This window comes from Lipomyces doorenjongii (assembly GCF_038497915.1).
Source record: "Lipomyces doorenjongii strain NRRL Y-27504 unplaced genomic scaffold V1508scaffold_69, whole genome shotgun sequence".
In the NCBI taxonomy this organism is placed as follows: domain Eukaryota; kingdom Fungi; phylum Ascomycota; class Lipomycetes; order Lipomycetales; family Lipomycetaceae; genus Lipomyces; species Lipomyces doorenjongii.
Genome location: NW_027118136.1, coordinates 24470 through 42778, shown reverse-complemented (window position 1 = coordinate 42778; position 18309 = coordinate 24470). Strand labels below are relative to the sequence as shown.

The window sequence follows — 18309 nt, the reverse complement described above, 5'->3', positions numbered from 1 at the left end:
CAGAGGGCAAAACGAGCGATTGGCGGTTTGGCATGAGCGTGCGGCTTTCGCAGTTCCGAAACAGACTCGATCACAGTGAATGTGTATATTACCTACAATTATACTATGCAAATTTACTAGAAAGAAGAAATAAAGATTATGTATGAGGTTGATATGTTGTCACTTGTGACAATCAGATAAATACAATTTCAAGAAGCGATATACGGTTCATCTAAATTAAATACATACATAAACATACATGCAATTATATACTAAATTACCTACTAATTGCGATATCATCGATCCGCAGCAACGACTTAACAGTCTCAGCAGCAAGCTCAATAGCACTAGTGTTAACCAACAGTGGCTGCAATACGTTCTCGTCCACGATGTTCTTCGTCGAGCCCTTTCGCACGCTCACACCAGCATTTCTCTCGCCGCGCTCGTGCCGACTCCGCAGATCAGTTACAACTTGGATACTATTCAATCCTGCGTTCTCGGCAAGTGTAGTCGGGATAACTTCCAAAGCATTGGCGAATTCCTGCCAGCAAATTTGTTCCGTTCCAAACTTTGCACGGGATTCCCGCGCGAGCGTCCGGGAGACTTCGATTTCAGGCGCAGCGCCGCCGGCAATCAAGGCGCGCTCTTTGGCAAGACATCTAATGACGCACAAGGCGTCGTGGAGCGACCGCTCAGCTTCGTCCAACACAAGCTGGTTCGCACCCCGGACAAGGATCGAGACAGTCTGACTGGTGTTCTTGACACCCGTGACTTTAACAACCCTCGAACCGGACGACTGGACTTCCTCGACTAGTTCCGCTTGGCCCAGCTTGTCTTCGGAGAATGAGTCGATGTCGGCGATCGGTTGACATCCAGTACCCTTGCAAATAAATTCAATCTCGTCGCGCTCGATGTCCTTGATGACCATAATATTCAGCTTTGCCAAGAAATGGAGTGACAAATCGTTCACTGCATCCCGGAGAATACTCTTCTGGATTAACAAAACATTGCACTTTGCTTTCTTGATTTTCTTGCAGATATTCAGCAAATACGTTCTCTCCTCCTTCAAAATCTTGTCCATCTGGCGGTAATCATTCACCACAACCTGATTCTCCATATCGGGTTTTGGCGGGGAAATCTGGAATTGGATGAGACCAATCCGAGCCTTTTCCATCCGCGAAGGACCACCTGCCGTTTTGATAACGTGTTGGGTCATAACGAGGCCGTCGACCAGTTCAGTGTCCTCAATCGTGCCACCGAGCTCTTTGACAAGCTTGATGTTGGCTAAGTCGACATTTTTCGCCACGGCCGGGTTGATTACATGGAGTACGGCGTCGACGGCCATCGGCGCGAGAGTCGACGAGAATTGCGAGACGATCTGATGCGGTTAGAGCAGAATTGACTAGGCCTTCGGGAGAAACGTACCTTCGAGCTTAAAGAGGTACTTGCAGCGCGAATCAGTGATGTTCGGTCACTTAACTCGACCGGGATAGACATATCCCTGAGAATCTCGACCGCACGCCCAGCAGCGCGCTGAAACGATTCTGCAATAATAGTCGGGTGAATTCCTTTCAAGAGTAGGCGCTCAGCAGCACCGAGTAAGCCGCCGGCAATAACAACAACAGATGTGGTACCGTCACCGGCCTCGACGTCTTGCGCGGCTGATAGGTCGACGAGCTTATGTCGTTAGCATACTACTAGATGATGGAAGAAGGGATCGGATACCATTTTAGCGGCTGGGTGCATGACAGCCATATGCTTTAAGATAGTGTGTCCGTCGTTCGTGATAATAACCTCTCCTCTTCCGGTTTTGATCTGCAGTTAAATCAACACCAGTTCAGCTCTGATTTCGCGTGTAGTTCATACCATCTTATCCATGCCTTTGGGACCTAGCGAAGTTCTGATAGCGTCCGCCACAGCTATACGTCATTAGATTATATTATTTCCTCACGCAGTATTCAATTGAATCAGTTACCTCTCGCAGCTACAATATTAGCTTTGCGGACTTCTTGAGGCTTTTCCTTATCCTTAAACGCAATATTACTCCCTCCAGACGCCGCTCTAGGAACAGCCATATTCGCAGTGTGTTTATAAGTACAATATCAATATCAATGGCAATTGTATTATCGCACTAGTTCAATGCGAACAGTGTGACAAATAGATGATCGACGGGAGTGAATCACGAGGAGGGTGAGTTGTATATTGTGATCTTTTCATGGACACCTGAAAAAACGCGTTCTATTATTTCCAAGGGTGTAAATGCGAGTTATGCGGTTATGTCGTAGCCGTTCTGCATGACACGTAGGATGGTATATGTGTGTACGGTTGCCGACTTTGCGGCATAATTAAGACTGCATCTGCACGCGCAAGTATGGTAAGCAGCACACGACGCCTTGTGTGTCATCATCCACCCATCAACTCATCTACAACACATCGGCTTCATTAGTATCCCGCGATCCATAGAAGTATTTCAATTTACAATGCCGCCTAAAGCTGACTGGGAGAAGTATCGCGCGCCGGCAGAAGATACGGACGAGAAAGAGGAGAAGATAGTACCGCTTACAGAGGACGATATCGCGGTCCTAAAGACTTACGTATGTGATCCATAGACTGTGTTCAATTTAATCAGGCTGTGACTACAAGGGCTAACTTATAACTGGGTGTAGGGTGCCGCACCGTATGCTGCTGCGTTGAAGAAACTTGAGAAAGATATCAAGGACGTACAGGGCCGAGTAAATGACAAGATAGGTGCGTTGCCACATGATGAGACTTGAGTAGACGGTGGCTAACTAACTTTTAGGGGTCAAGGTACATAGAACCGAATTGTACTGTTAATTGAAACTGACAAGTCTATTACCAGGAATCTGATACTGGACTAGCGCCACCGCATTTATGGGATATTATGGCGGACCGAGTGCGAATGGCAGAGGAACAGCCACTACAAGTTGCCCGGTGCACGAAGATCATTCAATCTGCAGACGATCCAGAGAAGTCGAAATATGTGATCAACGTTAAGCAGCTGGCAAAGTTCGGTTCGTAATTGAGTGATGTACTGTTCTACGGTCGTGTTGTGCTAACTTGCATGAATAGTTGTCGGCTTGGGCGAGAGAGTTAGTCCTACTGACATTGAGGAAGGAATGCGAGTTGGGTAGGCCTATTTTGTTACTTCGATGGTACCTGCGGTAATTAGTGCTAATTTATATGGTAGCGTCGATCGAAATAAATATCAGATCCAGCTGCCGCTGCCCCCGCGAATCGATCCGTCAGTGACGATGATGACGGTCGAGGAGAAGCCAGATGTGACTTATGGTGATGTTGGCGGTTGCAAAGAGCAGATTGAGAAGCTGCGCGAGGTTGTTGAATTGCCGCTACTATCGCCAGAGCGATTTGTGAATCTCGGTATCGATCCGCCAAAGGGCATTTTGCTGTACGGGCCTCCAGGAACAGGAAAGACGCTTTGTGCGCGAGCGGTTGCGAACCGTACAGATGCTACATTCATTCGTGTGATCGGATCTGAGCTTGTACAGAAGTATGTCGGGGAAGGAGCGCGTATGGTGCGCGAGTTGTTCGAGATGGCGCGTACGAAGAAGGCGTGTATTATCTTCTTTGACGAAGTCGATGCTATTGGTGGGGCGCGATTTGACGACGGCGCGGGTGGTGACAACGAGGTGCAGCGTACTATGCTTGAGTTGATTACGCAGCTTGACGGATTCGACCCGCGTGGAAATATTAAGGTCATGTTTGCGACTAATAGACCCAACACTCTCGACCCCGCGCTCATGCGACCGGGTCGAATTGACCGCAAGGTCGAGTTCAGCTTGCCAGATCTGGAGGGTCGCGCTAATATTTTACGGATCCATGCCAAGTCGATGTCAGTTGACAGGGATATCAGATGGGAACTGATCTCACGACTGTGCCCGAACGCGACTGGTGCAGAGCTGCGGTCAGTGTGCACTGAGGCAGGAATGTTCGCTATTCGGGCGCGGCGGAAAGTAACTACGGAGAAGGATTTTTTGGCATCGGTCGAGAAGGTGATTAAGAGCAACTTGAAGTTCAGCAGCACGTCGCAGTACATGCAGTATAATTAGTGCTGCATACTATTAGATATATTAGGCTGTTATATAATATAATATATTCTCAGATTTAACATCCGTACGTGTGGATGTTACGGTCTTCAGTAAACGTACTCAATTTCACGCGCACCGCCTTGCTTCGCGCCTACTGTAGGTAAAATTCGGTAACAGCAGTGTCATGATATGTGGATTAATTATAGTTATCGGAAGTAGGAAATAGGCGGCACGAGCAGCTCGATTGCAAAACGCGCTCTGTGATTGGCCATTGGCATCCGGTGGGGCTGAACCGATTGCCCTAACCCATATTTGTCTGGGAGGAGCACCGGAAGTGTGTATTTGCGATTAATATTGACAGGCAGCGGTAGATATCAACTCTCACTATGGCTGCTGAGCATAGAGTGCACACTGATACCTTCTTTGACTAACGAATACTTTCACAGAATTTCAACAGTCCCGGCTCCGCATTTCTCTCGCACTCCGCGATCTCAATAACCAATCCCATCAGTCCTTCGCGTCGTTGTACTTTGCCTACTTGTCATTAGCACTCGGTTACGCTCTCCACTCAAATCCATCATAATGCTGTCCTTCGCCAGGCGGTCCTCTTCGGTATGTAAATAATATAATATTCTAGCCTGCTTTTCCTATCCTCAAAGTTCTACTGTGGTGTTACATCTTGAAATCTCTGCTAACAGTCTGATCCAGCGCCTAGCCACGATTTCGCGCTCCGCCCCCTCTGCCCGGTGCTTCTCTGCCTCTTCAATTGCAAACAAGGTCATTGCTCCAAATGTACGTGTTATTTAATTGCGTGCTCATTTCGAAAGCGAGTCGCTTCGGACGTATCGCGTGTAGCCGACATTGACATTCCACAGCCTCTCCGAGCCAAAGAAGCCTCTCCGCACATTTTCTCCAAGTACCCAGTTGTCGTAAGTATTCCCGTAGTACGATATAGCCAGTTGGGTTACTAATATCTCGAAGGATCACGAGTATGACTGTGTTGTCGTCGGAGCCGGAGGTGCCGGTCTTCGCGCCGCCTTCGGTTTGGCAGAGGCCGGCTTCAACACCGCCTGCATCACAAAGCTCTTCCCCACTCGCTCTCACACTGTGTACGTGCCTAACCAAGAGGCTGGTTCTGTGATATAATATACTAATAGATAATAGTGCCGCTCAAGGCGGTATCAATGCCGCGCTGGGAAACATGCACGAGGACGACTGGCACTGGCACATGTACGACACCGTCAAGGGCTCTGACTGGCTTGGTGACCAGGACGCGATCCACTACATGACACGCGAGGCGCCCCAGTCCATCATTGAGCTAGAGCACTACGGTGTTCCGTTCTCGCGTACCGAGTCGGGCCGAATCTACCAGCGTGCGTTCGGCGGTCAAAGCAAAGATTATGGCCATGGCGGCCAGGCATACCGATGCTGCGCTGTTGCTGACCGAACCGGCCACGCTTTGCTTCACACACTTTATGGCCAGTCTCTCCGCCACAATACCAACTTCTTCATTGAGTTCTTTGCCCTCGACCTCTTGATGGAGGATGGCGAGTGCGTAGGTGTTATGGCCTTGAATCAGGAGGACGGCACTCTCCACCGCTTCCGCGCACACAAGACTGTCATCGCAACTGGCGGATACGGACGTGCATACTTCTCGTGCACTTCTGCCCACACCTGCACTGGTGATGGTATGGCCATGGTCACCCGTGCGGGCCTTCCCCTTCAGGATCTCGAGTTTGTGCAGTTCCACCCGACCGGTATCTATGGTTCTGGATGCCTGATTACTGAGGGTTCCCGTGGTGAGGGTGGCTACCTTTTGAACTCCGAGGGTGAGCGATTCATGGAGCGATATGCACCCACTGCCAAGGATCTTGCCTCTCGTGACGTTGTCTCGCGATCAATGACCATGGAGATCCGTGAGGGCCGTGGGGTCGGCCCCTTGAATGACCACATCTACCTCCAGCTCTCACACTTGCCTGCCTCTGTTTTGCAGGAGCGTCTGCCCGGTATCTCTGAGACCGCTGCCATTTTCGCCGGCGTTGACGTCACGAAGGAGCCAATCCCTGTATTGCCAACTGTTCATTACAACATGGGTGGTATTCCGACTAAGTACACTGGCGAGGTTGTGACCATTGACGAGAATGGCAACGACAAGGTCGTTCCCGGCCTGCTCGCGTGCGGCGAGGCCGCCTGCGTGTCTGTTCACGGCGCCAACCGTCTAGGTGCTAATTCGCTTCTCGATCTAGTTGTCTTTGGTCGTGCTGTCTCCCACACAATCCGTGACACCTTGACCCCCGGTACGCCACACAAGCCTGTTTCCGCTGACATTGGCGCCGCCACTATTGCCAACCTCGACAAGCTCCGCACTGCGGAAGGTCCCCGCTCGACCGCGTCGATTCGTCTCGCCATGCAGCGCGTCATGCAGACCGACGTCTCTGTCTTCCGAATGCAGTCATCCCTAGAGGAAGGTGTCAACCGCATCACCGAAGTCGACAAGACTTTCGCTGAAGTCGGCACGAAGGACCGCAGCATGATTTGGAACTCCGACCTCGTTGAAACACTCGAGCTCCAGAACTTGTTAACTTGCGCGATGCAGACTGCGTACTCGGCCGTGGCGCGGAAGGAGTCTCGTGGTGCGCACGCGCGGGAGGATTATCCTGAGCGTGATGACGAGAACTGGATGAAGCATACACTGTCGTGGCAGCATGAACTTGGCGAGCCTGTTGAGCTTAAGTACAGAAAAGTGATCAGTCACACTCTTGACGAGGCAGAGTGCAAGCCCGTTCCACCGGGCAAGCGTGTCTACTAAACATGTGCAATATTTCAGTCATGTATGAGTGACAACGGATATACGACGTTTCTAAATTATTCAAAAAAATACACCTGTAAAATCTACTGGAATGACTTGAGCCCCTGTAAGAGCGATAGGAGTAGGACATGTTTCAAAATCGGATGGGTATTTTCATGCATGGAAAAGACAATGTTAGTTATTTATATGTTTGTATTGATACATTGTTATAATATATTAATTGAACCAACGTACTGATAGTAACCAAACTACTAACACAATTACCCCTTAGAAACATGATAATGACCTCGAAACACCAACCGAATTAAAAACGTTACAATAGTTATACAGAATTACGAATATACACGTCCTTGATTTCCCGCAACACAGTCGTGAGCTCATCCAACTTTGCCGCGACACCAGCATTATCGTTCGTCATGCGTTCGACGGCTCGCGTATTGCGTTCGACTGCCTCAACTAGTGCGGTGATCATGCGATTACTCATTGTACCTGGCCCAGCCGCGACGTTTGCCGACGTGCTCGTCGCCGGCGCCGGTTGCAGCACGGGCGTTGGTGTTAACTGCATCGCATTCACAGATTGCACAGTTCTCTGGCGCTTTCGACGACCGGTATTGTCGTCCACAGATTGCTGCTGCTGTGCAGTCTGGACGGTCTGCGACGGCACGGACTGCAATGTTGCGTCCCCGCTCCTAATCGCTTCAATTCTTGTCATGACTCCATGCATGAGTACAAACACGCGCAAACTCATGGGCGTCCGCGACTTGCCCAGTAAATCTCGCTGCTCCTTAACCCCGAGCTTCCACCACGCGCTCCCACTCTCAATACTCTCAATCCCGCGGTCATAGTTGATCGGCGCCCCAAGTGATAGATGCCCGAACCGCTTGTCGTAATCGAGGATGAAGTAGTACGTCATTCTCAAGAACTTGAATTTTTCAAGCAGAGATTTTGGCGTTCGGCGCTTCATTGCGTCGGGACTACCATTGCTGGGGCCGGGACCGAGGATGTCATATTCTGTGCCGGGGGACACGCTCGCAAACCACAGTGTACCGAGCCCAGCACCGGTAGGCCGTAGGTCGCCGGAATAAAACCGACAGACTTGTTCGAATAGTTGCTCTCTGTTCTCGAATTTTACGAGGCCAGCCCCGGTCGCGTTGCTTGACGCACTGGTTTCCCAGGTAGCGCCGGGTGGAGGGGGTTGCGTCATCGCGAGATAGTACGCTTTCAAAAGCCGTGACATCTCCGCGTCCGTCCATTTTCGGTTTTGCTGGTCATCGGACAGCGTAGCTTGTGGACCAGACGGCGTAGCCGACATTGGAGACGAAAGGAGCGGGATTGGCGCCGAGGACGCCGAGGGTGGCATCATCTGCATCTTGTGTCTGACGGCGCTGTATGTCGAGATTGTGATAAGACGCGGACGACTCACGGTATGTTCCTGCCAGATCAGGATCCTGATAGCAAGCCGCGCGATAAAACGCGCTCGACGGACCGAGTGCGCGCGTGTAGACTAAAGCAGACGTAGCAGACCGTCTGTCGGAAGCGTGTTTGTAAACAAATGGTTGGGACTTTTGCAATTGAACTCGGGTGGTTGCGAACCGCGGCTTTGGCGAGTTGAGTTGACAGGGAAAAAACGATGAAGTCTAGCGGCTGGCGGCGGGTTTAAACCAGCGAACCCAACTCAACTTAACTTTACAAACCTGGGTTGGGAACCAGTCCGACCCGCCATTACATCATACTATGCGACGCCCTCACAGCACTAGGCGGGAACGATCACCAAATATCTTCGTACTGATTAACTACACCTCTACTGTGTAGTGTATTTAGCTCGACAGTGCTCATCTTTGGTAACGCTACTAAGGTTACAGTCAAGCAGCCATGGCCACCACATCCCGCGAGTTGCTCGGCGAGATCAAGAAGTTCGTCCCCCCGTTGCTAGAAAAGTTCCACAAAGGCCAGGGTATGTATTCCGAATTGACTATGAAGACATTGCTAATAGGAATTAACATTAGCTGGCCGAATTGCTGTTGTAGGAGGATCAGAGGAGTGAGTACTGTTGGGCGTTATTTAATTCGAGTTGGTAATTAACAAGATAGTTACACCGGCGCACCGTACTTCGCGGCACTGGCGGCAACACTACTGGGCGCCGACATGGCGCATATAATATGTGAACGCACAGCAGCCCAGGTCATCAAGACTTACTCCCCGAATATGATGGTGCATCCGTACATGCGTGACTCCAATTCGGTCGTCCCGGCAACGACAACAACGCCGTCCATCGACGCTCTCCTCAACGACGAGATTCTGCCTCCTATATACTCAATCATGTCGCGACTACATGTAGTCGTCGTCGGTCCTGGTCTCGGTCGCGACAAGGTCATGCTCGAGATCGCGACGAAGGTCATTGAGAGAGCCAAAGAGCTCGGCCTGCACATTGTCATCGACGCTGACGGGCTATTTCTGGTCCAGCAGACGCCGGATGTGATAAGAGGCTACACGAAAGCCGTCTTGACGCCGAATATCGTCGAATTCAAACGACTATGCAATACTCTCGGTGTCGAGATACCGGAAGGATTTCCCGAGGACGCAAGCATAGCGAAGAGGACATGTCATGCGCTCGCGAAGGCGTTTGGCGGACCTGTTGTGCTGGCCAAGGGCAGGGTCGACTACATCTCGGACGGCAAATTTGAATTCGCATGCGACATGCCGGGCGGCAAAAAACGCGTCGGTGGCCAGGGAGACACATTGTCCGGCACACTGTCGACGTTTTTGGCGTGGAAACACGCATATCAAAGTAGGATCTGGGACCACGACGTGTCGCTGGATGAGTCGAGCCTCATGATGCTATCAGCTTACGGCGCGGCGGCTATCACGCGGTATTGCTCCCGGGCAGCGTATGGAAAGTACGGAAGAGCAATGTTGGCGAGCAATCTGAGCGAAATGGTCGGTGATGCATACAGCGCCTTGCTAGAAGACGAGAGATATAGGATTTAATGTACATATATGATTAATTCATCCCGTACCAACGTTCAAATCCATCTGTGACCTACTCCCGAACAACGTCCAAATTCTCTGGCCCAAAACTGCGCGGTAGCATCGCAGTGAGTGGTTCCACCACAAACGTACCGTCCTCGGCAAACATGTAAATTGCAATGTTCGGAGCAAATTCACGTAGAACTTGTCTGCAGATGCCACACGGTGAGGTATATGTACCCGAGCTAGATGCCACGCCAATAGCCTTGAAATTCTTGTGTCCAGTTGTCCGTGTGTAAGTTAGTATGTGCTAATTGGCGAAAGAGAGAGAACATACGACTGCTTTCACAATTGCAGTTTGCTCGGCACAGATACACGCGCCGTAACTCGCGTTCTCGACATTGGCACCTGCTGATCGTTAGCTCAAGTCGCGCGGATTATACCAGATCTCCACCTTCGACGTAGGTCCCATCTTGAGCGATGAGTACAGCACCGACGCTACTCAATGTCAGTCGTTGCTAGTCGAGTCGCAATGGCCCGCGTACCGAAACTTCGAGTATGGCGAATATGACAGCGATCGCGCTAGATGGTAAGAATCAGTACTACTGCACGGACCAAAACCGTTATAATATTGCGCACCGTCTAACGTTTTCGCTGATAATGACTTGATTTCGTCAGATGTAAGAACAATCGGAGCGCTCATGGTTATCCTCAATCTCAGTCAGATAACTCGCCAATTGGATAAATCCAGGTATATCGTGCAGTCAATGTCAGCAATGATCGACTCTAGCACGCGGATGCCCTAGCCGAGCGGTTGGGACTTTGGCAAACGGTTGCCGCGACAACGAATGACTATGAGCGTAGTAGTCGACTTTGTGCCAACCAACAATGGAAGGACCCGATTGCGGCTCCAACCACATCTGATTATTCACCCGTAAACTCTGCCTAACTTAAAGGAGATTCAGGGCATAATTAAGGTGCTACTCGTCAGGCAAATTAGATAAAGCAGGACAAATGTGCATTCACGCAAGTGTTAGGTAAACCAGAAAGTGGAGCCTAATAATCACCTTCTAGCGCGATTCCCGACATTGAAATCGGGAATTGCATTGACTCACCAATTCTCTACTGCCATCGCGGATGACTAATCGACACCGGAATCGAGAATTAAAGCTGTCGCGACCTAGAGACCTGTTTCATCATTCAACTTCTGAGCTGGTCTAGACTCAAATCTGATTGTCATTGCCAACGATAGATCTTTAGGTCGCGAGTCCAGTTTTACGACATATCAGGTGTTGATAAGGAGCTTAGGGGACTGATGTTGATTTCATCCCCTTACAGAAAGAAAGATTCTTTTTGCACTTGGAATTCTCGTTCTTTCGGCCAATCAATGCATATGACACGTCTTTGCGATGGATCGACGTATTTGCTATGTCAAGACATATAATAGTTCATTCTATCAAGACTTGGGGTAAAAGTGAGCTAATGTTTGCGTTAATCATCCATATGGTGGTGTTCGTGATGCATTATTCGGTAGTAGTTCTGGGTAAGGGTTGTTGCTGCTGACTAAGTACTGAAGGAAAACTATCAGAGGCCACAATTAACATTGTTCGTGGTGCTCTGGTTTTCATATTTTCGGACTACTGGGCGCCTAACAAACGCCTATATTTTCGGCGATGAAATGTATGTAATGGTGAACAATTCCATTTGGGCACGAAATAAGCCTTTGGTGTTGTGTGGGCCTTGGAACGGTGTCGACATCCATTGTCCCGCTTATGGGAGATGAATTGGAGACAGAAGCCAAGGGCCTAGATAGGCATTAGTGAGCACTCGGCAATTAGATGAAGTCTAAAATTGGCAAATTTAATTCCCATTTGGGCTTAGGTGTTCGTGTTGTTTTTGTGTTTTTGTTGTTAACTTAAAATCTTCTCAAATTTGCTCACCGCTAAACTCTATTAGGAAGTGCGGCTCGAGCAATTATCCGCCCAATTTAGAGAATGAAGCCGCCCTATAGCCAAAGGTTCTCGAGACAGCCCGCAGATATGTGGCTAAGAGCCAGATGAGAACTCAATAAATATCCATCCTTATTGCTAGGGTAAAAGTTCTAAACTTATAGATGTTCCCCCACCCTGAGATGTACGCTATTGTGACCAATTGACCTTGGCATAAGAATTTGCCCTCAGATCCCTCTCAAATTCCTTAACTACCCTTCTTGGCAATTTCTTTACTTTACGATTGCTTTGGACCTTAGCAAAAATGGATATGTCCATGGGTGGATCGTCTGCACCGTTGAACGACAGCGGTGTGGACTTCGGTAATGAGACACAAGCGTTTGACTTCCTGCAACTAATACTTGACGATTCTGAACTGCAAATCCTCGGTAATGCGTACGCTAGAGCTTTTTGGTATGGCATTGTTGTGGTGATTGGCGTTGCTGCCATCTTCAACATAATCCAAGTGATGACGTTGAAGCTGCGGTATGTTCCTGGCAACGAATGAAAATTGAAACGGTCACTGATAATGCCATGCAAACAGAATTAGGATGGCGGCCAAGAAGCAGGTGCGGCCAGCAAGGCCAAAAAATATTGTGATGCGATCCATTGCCACTGTCACCGCCTTGGGTCGAGAGATAGCATATCCACGAATTTCCCCAGCGAGTGGCCCTGCTTGGTTCAAGGTTCCTGCATTCGGCACAATCTTACTCCTGCTGGCATATCTTGCTTTTGTTCTCGTTCTCGAATTCGCTAACGATGATGTGCCCGGTGGTCAACACTACACAGCGCTCGGCGTTCGGTCTGCATGGCTGGCAGTAGCCCAGGTCCCGCTTCTGATTCTTCTTGCCGGCAAGTACAATCTCATTGGTCTGTTGACCGGAACTTCGTATGCGCGCCTCAATGTTCTCCATCGCTGGGTAGCTAGAATGCTGCTGCTTCTCGCTACAATTCATTTCGGCACTCAGAACTACGGATGGGACCAGTACGGCTTGCGAAAACTGGAATGGTCGACCGATTCATGTCCTCCTACAGGCATTGCCGCTTACGCCATCCTTCTCTGGCTCAATCTGAGCACTCTTGCGCCTTTTCGGTACTTCGCGTACGAATTCTTTGTAGTTCAACACCTCGTCACATTTTTCGGCTTCATCATTGCTGTAATGATGCACTTGCCGAGCACTGCTTTGTATTCACGGGTCTACATTTACATCCCCATCGTGTTGTGGTTCCTCGACCGCGTTATTCGATCTTTGCGCTACTTCTACAACAATGTGCGACCCGGTCGTGCAACCTTTGAGGCCATGGATGGAGACGTCACCAGAATTCGAATCACCAGCAAGCAAGTGAGGAGTTGGGCTCCTGGCGCCTATGTCTTACTCTCGATCCCGGCTTTCGGGTTTGGTCAATCTCACCCAGCCACGATCGCCTCCGCTCCTACCTCTCACAGCAACGACCTCGTTTTCATTCTCAAGGGCCATAGAGGATTTACAAATCACATCTTGAAGTCCGCCAAGTCCTCTAGCGCCTTAAAGGGGAGGGAGGAGACGCCGCCAAAGTCGTATGTTGCGCTGATAGACGGCCCATACGGTGGCCAGCACTCTGACTTCGCTGCCTTCGACACAGTGGTATTGATATCTGGATCCACTGGAGTGACATTCACTCTTTCCATCCTCCTCGATCTAGCCCACCGCGCGTCGACACAGAGTCTCCCAGTGCGAACTCTCGAGTTTATCTGGGTAGTGAAGGACATCTCGTGGATCCGCTGGATCTCAGACGAACTGACTGCTGCCAATCATCAACTACGAACGGCGGGCATTGAAACAGCATTCAGCATCTTCGTCACATGCGACAGTACTTTCAGTACCTTTTCTACAGATGAAGACAAAGCATCCGGATGCCAATGCGATAAATCCCTTGGACCGTGCTGCTGTATCGACGCAGCAGATGACGAGGGAATGGTGCCCACGAAGAGCGAAGAAAGTGCGGGCCCCGCGGTCTGCAGTGACAAGTCCGACAGCATACTTCCCTGCGCGACGCTCATCTCTGGCCGTCCGTCATTGAAACCGCTGCTCTGGCGATTGCTAGATGATGCCGAAGGAGAGACAGGCATTGCCGTATGTGGGCCACTGGGTTTGAGCACGACTGTCCGGAATACGGTGTCGGAGATTAGCGACGAGCGGGCTGTGCACAAGGGTACTGGTGCGCAAGGCATTTACTTGCATGCTGAGGACTTCTCCTTGTAACTGGGAGGAATGATTTGCTATATGTAATATACTCGTTGCCGTTTTTCAGTTAATTAAACCTTGTCGGGCTTTATTTTGTAATATGAATATTATCATGTAGTCGAGATTCTTCCAATCTTCTGTGATACCGTTGTAAATTTGCCGAACACAAGTTGTAAAAAACTACAGTCGGTCACTGAATCGCAGAGTTTATGCTACATACACATGGGTCTCCCTAGTTTGGATGTTCAAAGTTAGGCAAAAAAAAACTCGCTGGCGTATCGATTGATTATCTGGCCCGTCTGGACCGGGATTCTGGGGTTGCAACACATCTCGATATTGTAGTGACTACCTTAAACAGAGTGTGTGGCGCGAAATGCGCAGTACCTCCTCCCATCAATCTCGTACTCTGCGAAATGCACAACTATCAGGGTTGGTCAGGCTAATGCTGACCATACCAACAGGATAAACTTCAAAGATACGCTGAAGCTTCTTTGACCGCCGCACACTATGACGATTAGTTTTCAAATAACACGAAACCCCTGAACATTGGTCACCAGAGATTTCGGTTCGGGCTCGGATCACCGTCCAAGGACAGAGCCTGTCTTTTGCATGACTATTACAATTCTGGGGACATTTTCTAAGTTGACGTAGCCAGCTAGGATCGCCACTGCACCATCTGTCACTGCCTTCCCTCCCCGCAGAAGGAAATCAATAAGATGCTTTTTCTTGGTTGAGGTCACCCAGCTCCATAGCAGACCTCTAATCGTCTCAAATTATCCAATTCACGCGAAAGTTGAGGAGTAGTCACTGCGTCGTCGTCGTCGTCCTAAAGTCCCCTCTATTTTGGTGGACGCAGCACCTAGTGATACTCTTTCCGGCCAGTGCACACCGAGAGGATAAGCCACTTGATTTCCAGCAACCGTCATCGGATATCTCAAATTCCCACAACTACTCGCTCCACACCATTAACAACGGTAACTACTGTGCACAAGAACCTGAAAACAATCGAAGGTGTCGCATTTACCGATTAGTAGTTTATTACTAGATACAATAGCACCTCGGGCAACCGCTCAAATCCTCTGGCAGCTGGGAAAGCAGCTCGTCTTCGAATATCAACACGATTGTTGCAATAAATAGCGGCCAAAATGTCGTGGTTTTGGAGCTTCTATGAGTTTATTCTCTCATTATTCTGGTACGATGACTGGCTATCTATGAATTCGAGGCTAAAGCTAACCGTACGATACCAGGTCGTCTGAGGTATGCCGTTCTGAAGGGACTCAAATTCGCCGTCCTGCTCTCAATTCACCTTGCTAGAACGATATGCATGTTTGCTAGTACTGATAACAATAATAGATGGATATAACGTTATTGGGATTGCAGAATGCGGGCAAAACTTCCTTGTTACGCGTTCTGGGGGTATGTATTTTTACTATGCTAGTGTGGTGGTCAGTACTAACCCCTGCTCGCTTAGGGTGGTGAATTTACTTCCGAGTATGTTCATTTGGCAGTATTAATGGCAAAGAGCTTTAGCTTATGAATGTAGTTCGATTCCAACAATCGGTTTTTCCATGAAGAGGGTCCGCAAGGGACGTGTCAATATTAAATGGTAGGTTGAGTAGTTCTCAATAACTATATAAGAGATGGTATATAGTATCATGAATGCTGACAGGATGGTTTGTAGCTGGGATCTAGGTGGGCAGCCACGATTTCGGTCAATGTGGGAACGATATTGTAAGGGTGTCAATGCTATACTGTAAGTCGGAATCCTGTATTCAATGGCTCCAATTAACTCGATTACAGATTCATAGTCGATTCAGCCGATCCAGCGACACTACAGATTGCTCGCATGGAGTTCGAAGCTCTCATCTCCAAACCTTCGTTAGAAGGTATTCCCGTTCTGGTTCTTGGAAACAAGAACGACTTACCGGATGCGTATGACGTTGATAGTGTCATTGATATAATGAATTTGAAAGCTGTCGACGATCGGGAGGTTTCTTGCTACTCTATCAGTGCCAAAGAGCGCACAAATGTTGACGCCGTGCTAAGTTGGCTGGTCTCTAAGTATGTACTTCGCAAATGTCTTCTAACTTCGGCGATGTACATAGATTGGTACTAACAGATGATAGGGCGTCATAAATTTATCCAGGCGGAAATTAACTTCAAACTGGCGATGTGGCATACCGGGTTGCTTAACTTTAATCATTTCTTTTGGCATTTATTGTGTACATTCTTCTTTTTGTTTCCTGGTTGTAGCATTCTCTTTTTGCCAGTTTTACTCAAACTTGTTTATGTGGGTACTGAGGCTACTTTGGTTTTTACATTTTTTGTCACTTGTTTATAGAGTTTTCTCCTTCGTTTAATATGCTTTCGGGTTTTGCTTGTCTAACTGCGTTTGGAATGTGGATGTAAGAGGAATTGATAAGTCTGACAATTCGAGGATACGTAACAGCCGAACTTGTTTGCCAGTCGTCATGGCTATAGTAGTTTGGACTAATAGGAACGGTGTATGTCGTCATTTTGGTCGTCTGTTGGTTCGATGCGTGTCAATATTTTGGTCTGGATCTCATCCATAATTGATGCTTAATTAATACTATACAATAAAGTATCGTCCCAGTGAGAGAACAAGCGGATTTGTTGCACTAGTGGATCATCGATTGGTACACTTTAGTGTGCGGCTTCGTTGTAACTAGAGAGTAATTAAGTGGACTTGCCGATGTTATGTGTGAAGGCAATTCATTACCTTCCTCCAACGCAACAGAGGCAATACGTGTGCTAAACTACTAATGCTACTGTCATACCATTTGACAACGCATTTAGGCAGTCATTGATCTTATTGCTTAATGCTCCATTACGCTAAGTTTTGTGAATAACACGTCAGATTGCGGAAATAAACTGGCTATTCGCCAGCAAAGCACATGCGATCCGGAGATCGAGGCTCAATACGTTTTGCAGTACGCCCCTTATTGGCTTGAGATTATTTTGCCTAACAAAGATTAGGGACTTTACGAGGACGGCGCTTGGAAGTAAATAGCACAATGAGTTCGAACGGTCCGATGTTTACTAAATTCAGATAATAGATGCAATTGTAACCCCCGCCGTCAAGCTGCCTACCGAGAGGTCAAAAAGGACGGCCGGAACAAAGGCAGATTTTTCTACAGTTGTGCGACTGGCAAATGCAACTTTTTTTTGTGGGAAGACGATGCGCGCCTACGCGAGGGGAACGACAGGTCAGCCCTGACGCGAACGCGGACAAGGAATGCTTCTAATGTTGCGACCGCTGGTGGTATACTGGAGCAGGTACAGAAGCAGAGTTCAATGAATACGTCACCAGTGCGTGCAGCTTCTACTGCTGAACTGTCAGTTAGCTCGGAAAAGACAGTCGATGATAATGATAAGAAGGTGCTCAGTGAGGCCGCCGACGAACGTAAGATGGGAGTGGACTCCATACGCAAGGAATGGGCCCATGTAGTCACTCAAACTGAACCGCGACTCGAAGAGCTCGAAGCCGAGAATACGCGACTGTTATCTCGGAGGGAAGAGGTAAGCGAAAATATTAGACGGTTGCGGGACCTTATTGCGCTTGAGGAAGAGAAGTTGTTGAGTTTGAAATCGCGTCGCCGGGATCAAGAAGGTCATGTGAATAGTAGCAAGGTGACGTATATCTAATCATTTGCTTTCAGTGTTTAGTGTACTTAGTTATGGTGCGCGTTCGCTCACATTTCAAAATTAATCAGAGCGATTGTCGGGAATTACAGTAGGATTATCTTTGTTACATTACACAGTGATGAGATGTCCAATTCCCTAATCCATTATTGTCGGAATAAAATTTATGAACGCATCTCAAACGGCAAATCAATAATGAAAAAAATTCTTCTTGATATAGCGGCGCTATTCTTCTGTATGCCTTCGTAGTTTCTCACCTTTGGCGATTGCACCACAGGCTTGTAGGTGTTTCCCGGAGGGGCTGGTAGGTGGCCCGACAGTTATTCAATCATTCTTAGAGTTTTGTTTTCAGAGCTTCTTTGACAAGTGCTCGTATTGTGTCCTTGATTATAGCCATAGAAGCTTCAGCCAAGTTCACTGTTCTTGCCGCAGACCGATACTGATTGCCATTGTAGTTTGCTGTTCGACCCGGGCAGAGCCACCGCAAGATATAAATTTAGCACTCATTCGGCTCGGCGGAAACCAGACTTGTGGATAGGTCTGCAACCTCAGGGATTCGTGAGGGGACTCTGACTTGCATTCGATTTATATCGGTAGATGAACTTGCCGCT

The 18309-nt window shown here is 48.6% G+C and overlaps 9 protein-coding genes across 9 annotated transcripts; 6 read left to right on the top strand and 3 right to left on the bottom strand.

Moving 5' to 3' along the window:
• Window positions 1-113: 113 nt before the first annotated feature.
• On the bottom strand, window positions 114-2213 carry V1508DRAFT_375773 (chaperonin Cpn60/TCP-1 family). The gene is made up of 5 exons (XM_066937581.1): window positions 1955-2213; window positions 1846-1898; window positions 1705-1794; window positions 1405-1656; window positions 114-1357 (listed from the first exon to the last, which is right to left on the bottom strand). The coding sequence occupies exons 1-5, from the start codon at window positions 2052-2054 to the stop codon at window positions 257-259; spliced, it is 1596 nt and encodes a 531-aa protein (XP_066793488.1). The 5' UTR covers window positions 2055-2213; the 3' UTR covers window positions 114-256.
• Window positions 2214-2338: 125 nt separating this feature from the next.
• V1508DRAFT_375770 (P-loop containing nucleoside triphosphate hydrolase protein) lies at window positions 2339-4163 on the top strand. Its single transcript, XM_066937580.1, has 6 exons — window positions 2339-2573; window positions 2646-2727; window positions 2780-2787; window positions 2840-3011; window positions 3070-3127; window positions 3188-4163. Exons 1-6 carry the CDS (start codon window positions 2460-2462, stop codon window positions 4065-4067), a joined length of 1314 nt encoding a protein of 437 aa, XP_066793487.1. The 5' UTR covers window positions 2339-2459; the 3' UTR covers window positions 4068-4163.
• A 673-nt stretch (window positions 4164-4836) lies between these two features.
• Window positions 4837-6855, top strand: V1508DRAFT_406267 (FAD binding domain-containing protein; the record flags this gene model as incomplete). The annotated part of the gene is made up of 4 exons (XM_066938763.1): window positions 4837-4876; window positions 4902-4975; window positions 5028-5155; window positions 5211-6855. 4 exons carry the CDS (start codon window positions 4837-4839, stop codon window positions 6853-6855), a joined length of 1887 nt encoding a protein of 628 aa, XP_066793486.1.
• A 181-nt stretch (window positions 6856-7036) lies between these two features.
• V1508DRAFT_424521 (uncharacterized protein) lies at window positions 7037-8462 on the bottom strand. Its single transcript, XM_066941304.1, has one exon. The coding sequence runs from the start codon at window positions 8222-8224 to the stop codon at window positions 7178-7180; it is 1047 nt and encodes a 348-aa protein (XP_066793485.1). The 5' UTR covers window positions 8225-8462; the 3' UTR covers window positions 7037-7177.
• Window positions 8392-9887, top strand: V1508DRAFT_424518 (Ribokinase-like protein). Its single transcript, XM_066941303.1, has 3 exons — window positions 8392-8809; window positions 8862-8895; window positions 8946-9887. Exons 1-3 carry the CDS (start codon window positions 8728-8730, stop codon window positions 9841-9843), a joined length of 1014 nt encoding a protein of 337 aa, XP_066793484.1. The 5' UTR covers window positions 8392-8727; the 3' UTR covers window positions 9844-9887.
• An 8-nt stretch (window positions 9888-9895) lies between these two features.
• On the bottom strand, window positions 9896-10525 carry V1508DRAFT_359871 (cytidine deaminase-like protein; the record flags this gene model as incomplete). Its single annotated transcript, XM_066937125.1, has 4 exons — window positions 9896-10132; window positions 10160-10233; window positions 10277-10320; window positions 10368-10525. 4 exons carry the CDS (start codon window positions 10523-10525, stop codon window positions 9896-9898), a joined length of 513 nt encoding a protein of 170 aa, XP_066793483.1.
• Window positions 10526-11863: 1338 nt separating this feature from the next.
• V1508DRAFT_424512 (ferric reductase NAD binding domain-containing protein) lies at window positions 11864-14254 on the top strand. The gene is made up of 2 exons (XM_066941302.1): window positions 11864-12296; window positions 12355-14254. Exons 1-2 carry the CDS (start codon window positions 12076-12078, stop codon window positions 14051-14053), a joined length of 1920 nt encoding a protein of 639 aa, XP_066793482.1. The 5' UTR covers window positions 11864-12075; the 3' UTR covers window positions 14054-14254.
• Window positions 14255-15180: 926 nt separating this feature from the next.
• On the top strand, window positions 15181-16171 carry V1508DRAFT_434772 (P-loop containing nucleoside triphosphate hydrolase protein; the record flags this gene model as incomplete). Its single annotated transcript, XM_066942038.1, has 8 exons — window positions 15181-15227; window positions 15283-15292; window positions 15389-15451; window positions 15507-15526; window positions 15579-15641; window positions 15717-15788; window positions 15836-16096; window positions 16162-16171. The coding sequence occupies 8 exons, from the start codon at window positions 15181-15183 to the stop codon at window positions 16169-16171; spliced, it is 546 nt and encodes a 181-aa protein (XP_066793481.1).
• Window positions 16172-17089: 918 nt separating this feature from the next.
• V1508DRAFT_359857 (uncharacterized protein) lies at window positions 17090-17701 on the top strand (the record flags this gene model as incomplete). Its single annotated transcript, XM_066937124.1, has 1 exon — window positions 17090-17701. A coding segment is annotated over one exon (612 nt), but the record flags the coding sequence as incomplete, so codon positions are not given.
• Window positions 17702-18309: the final 608 nt, after the last annotated feature.

Bases quoted from the DNA above. Each gene is read 5' to 3' on its own strand.
- V1508DRAFT_375773 (XM_066937581.1), bottom strand. From the start codon at position 2,054: ATGGCTGTTCCTAGAGCGGCGTCTGGAGGGAGTAATATTGCGTTTAAG. The intron at 1,899-1,954 runs GTAACTGATTCA...AATGACGTATAG, and splicing joins TAATATTGTAGCTGCGAGAG to CTGTGGCGGACGCTATCAGA. The intron at 1,657-1,704 runs GTATCCGATCCC...TAACGACATAAG, and splicing joins TGCACCCAGCCGCTAAAATG to CTCGTCGACCTATCAGCCGC.
- V1508DRAFT_375770 (XM_066937580.1), top strand. From the start codon at position 2,460: ATGCCGCCTAAAGCTGACTGGGAGAAGTATCGCGCGCCGGCAGAAGAT. The intron at 2,574-2,645 runs GTATGTGATCCA...AACTGGGTGTAG, and splicing joins TCGCGGTCCTAAAGACTTAC to GGTGCCGCACCGTATGCTGC. The intron at 3,128-3,187 runs GTAGGCCTATTT...TTTATATGGTAG, and splicing joins GAGGAAGGAATGCGAGTTGG to CGTCGATCGAAATAAATATC.
- V1508DRAFT_424521 (XM_066941304.1), bottom strand. From the start codon at position 8,224: ATGCAGATGATGCCACCCTCGGCGTCCTCGGCGCCAATCCCGCTCCTT.
- V1508DRAFT_424518 (XM_066941303.1), top strand. From the start codon at position 8,728: ATGGCCACCACATCCCGCGAGTTGCTCGGCGAGATCAAGAAGTTCGTC. The intron at 8,810-8,861 runs GTATGTATTCCG...AATTAACATTAG, and splicing joins AAAGTTCCACAAAGGCCAGG to CTGGCCGAATTGCTGTTGTA. The intron at 8,896-8,945 runs GTGAGTACTGTT...TTAACAAGATAG, and splicing joins GTTGTAGGAGGATCAGAGGA to TTACACCGGCGCACCGTACT.
- V1508DRAFT_424512 (XM_066941302.1), top strand. From the start codon at position 12,076: ATGGATATGTCCATGGGTGGATCGTCTGCACCGTTGAACGACAGCGGT. The intron at 12,297-12,354 runs GTATGTTCCTGG...CCATGCAAACAG, and splicing joins GTGATGACGTTGAAGCTGCG to AATTAGGATGGCGGCCAAGA.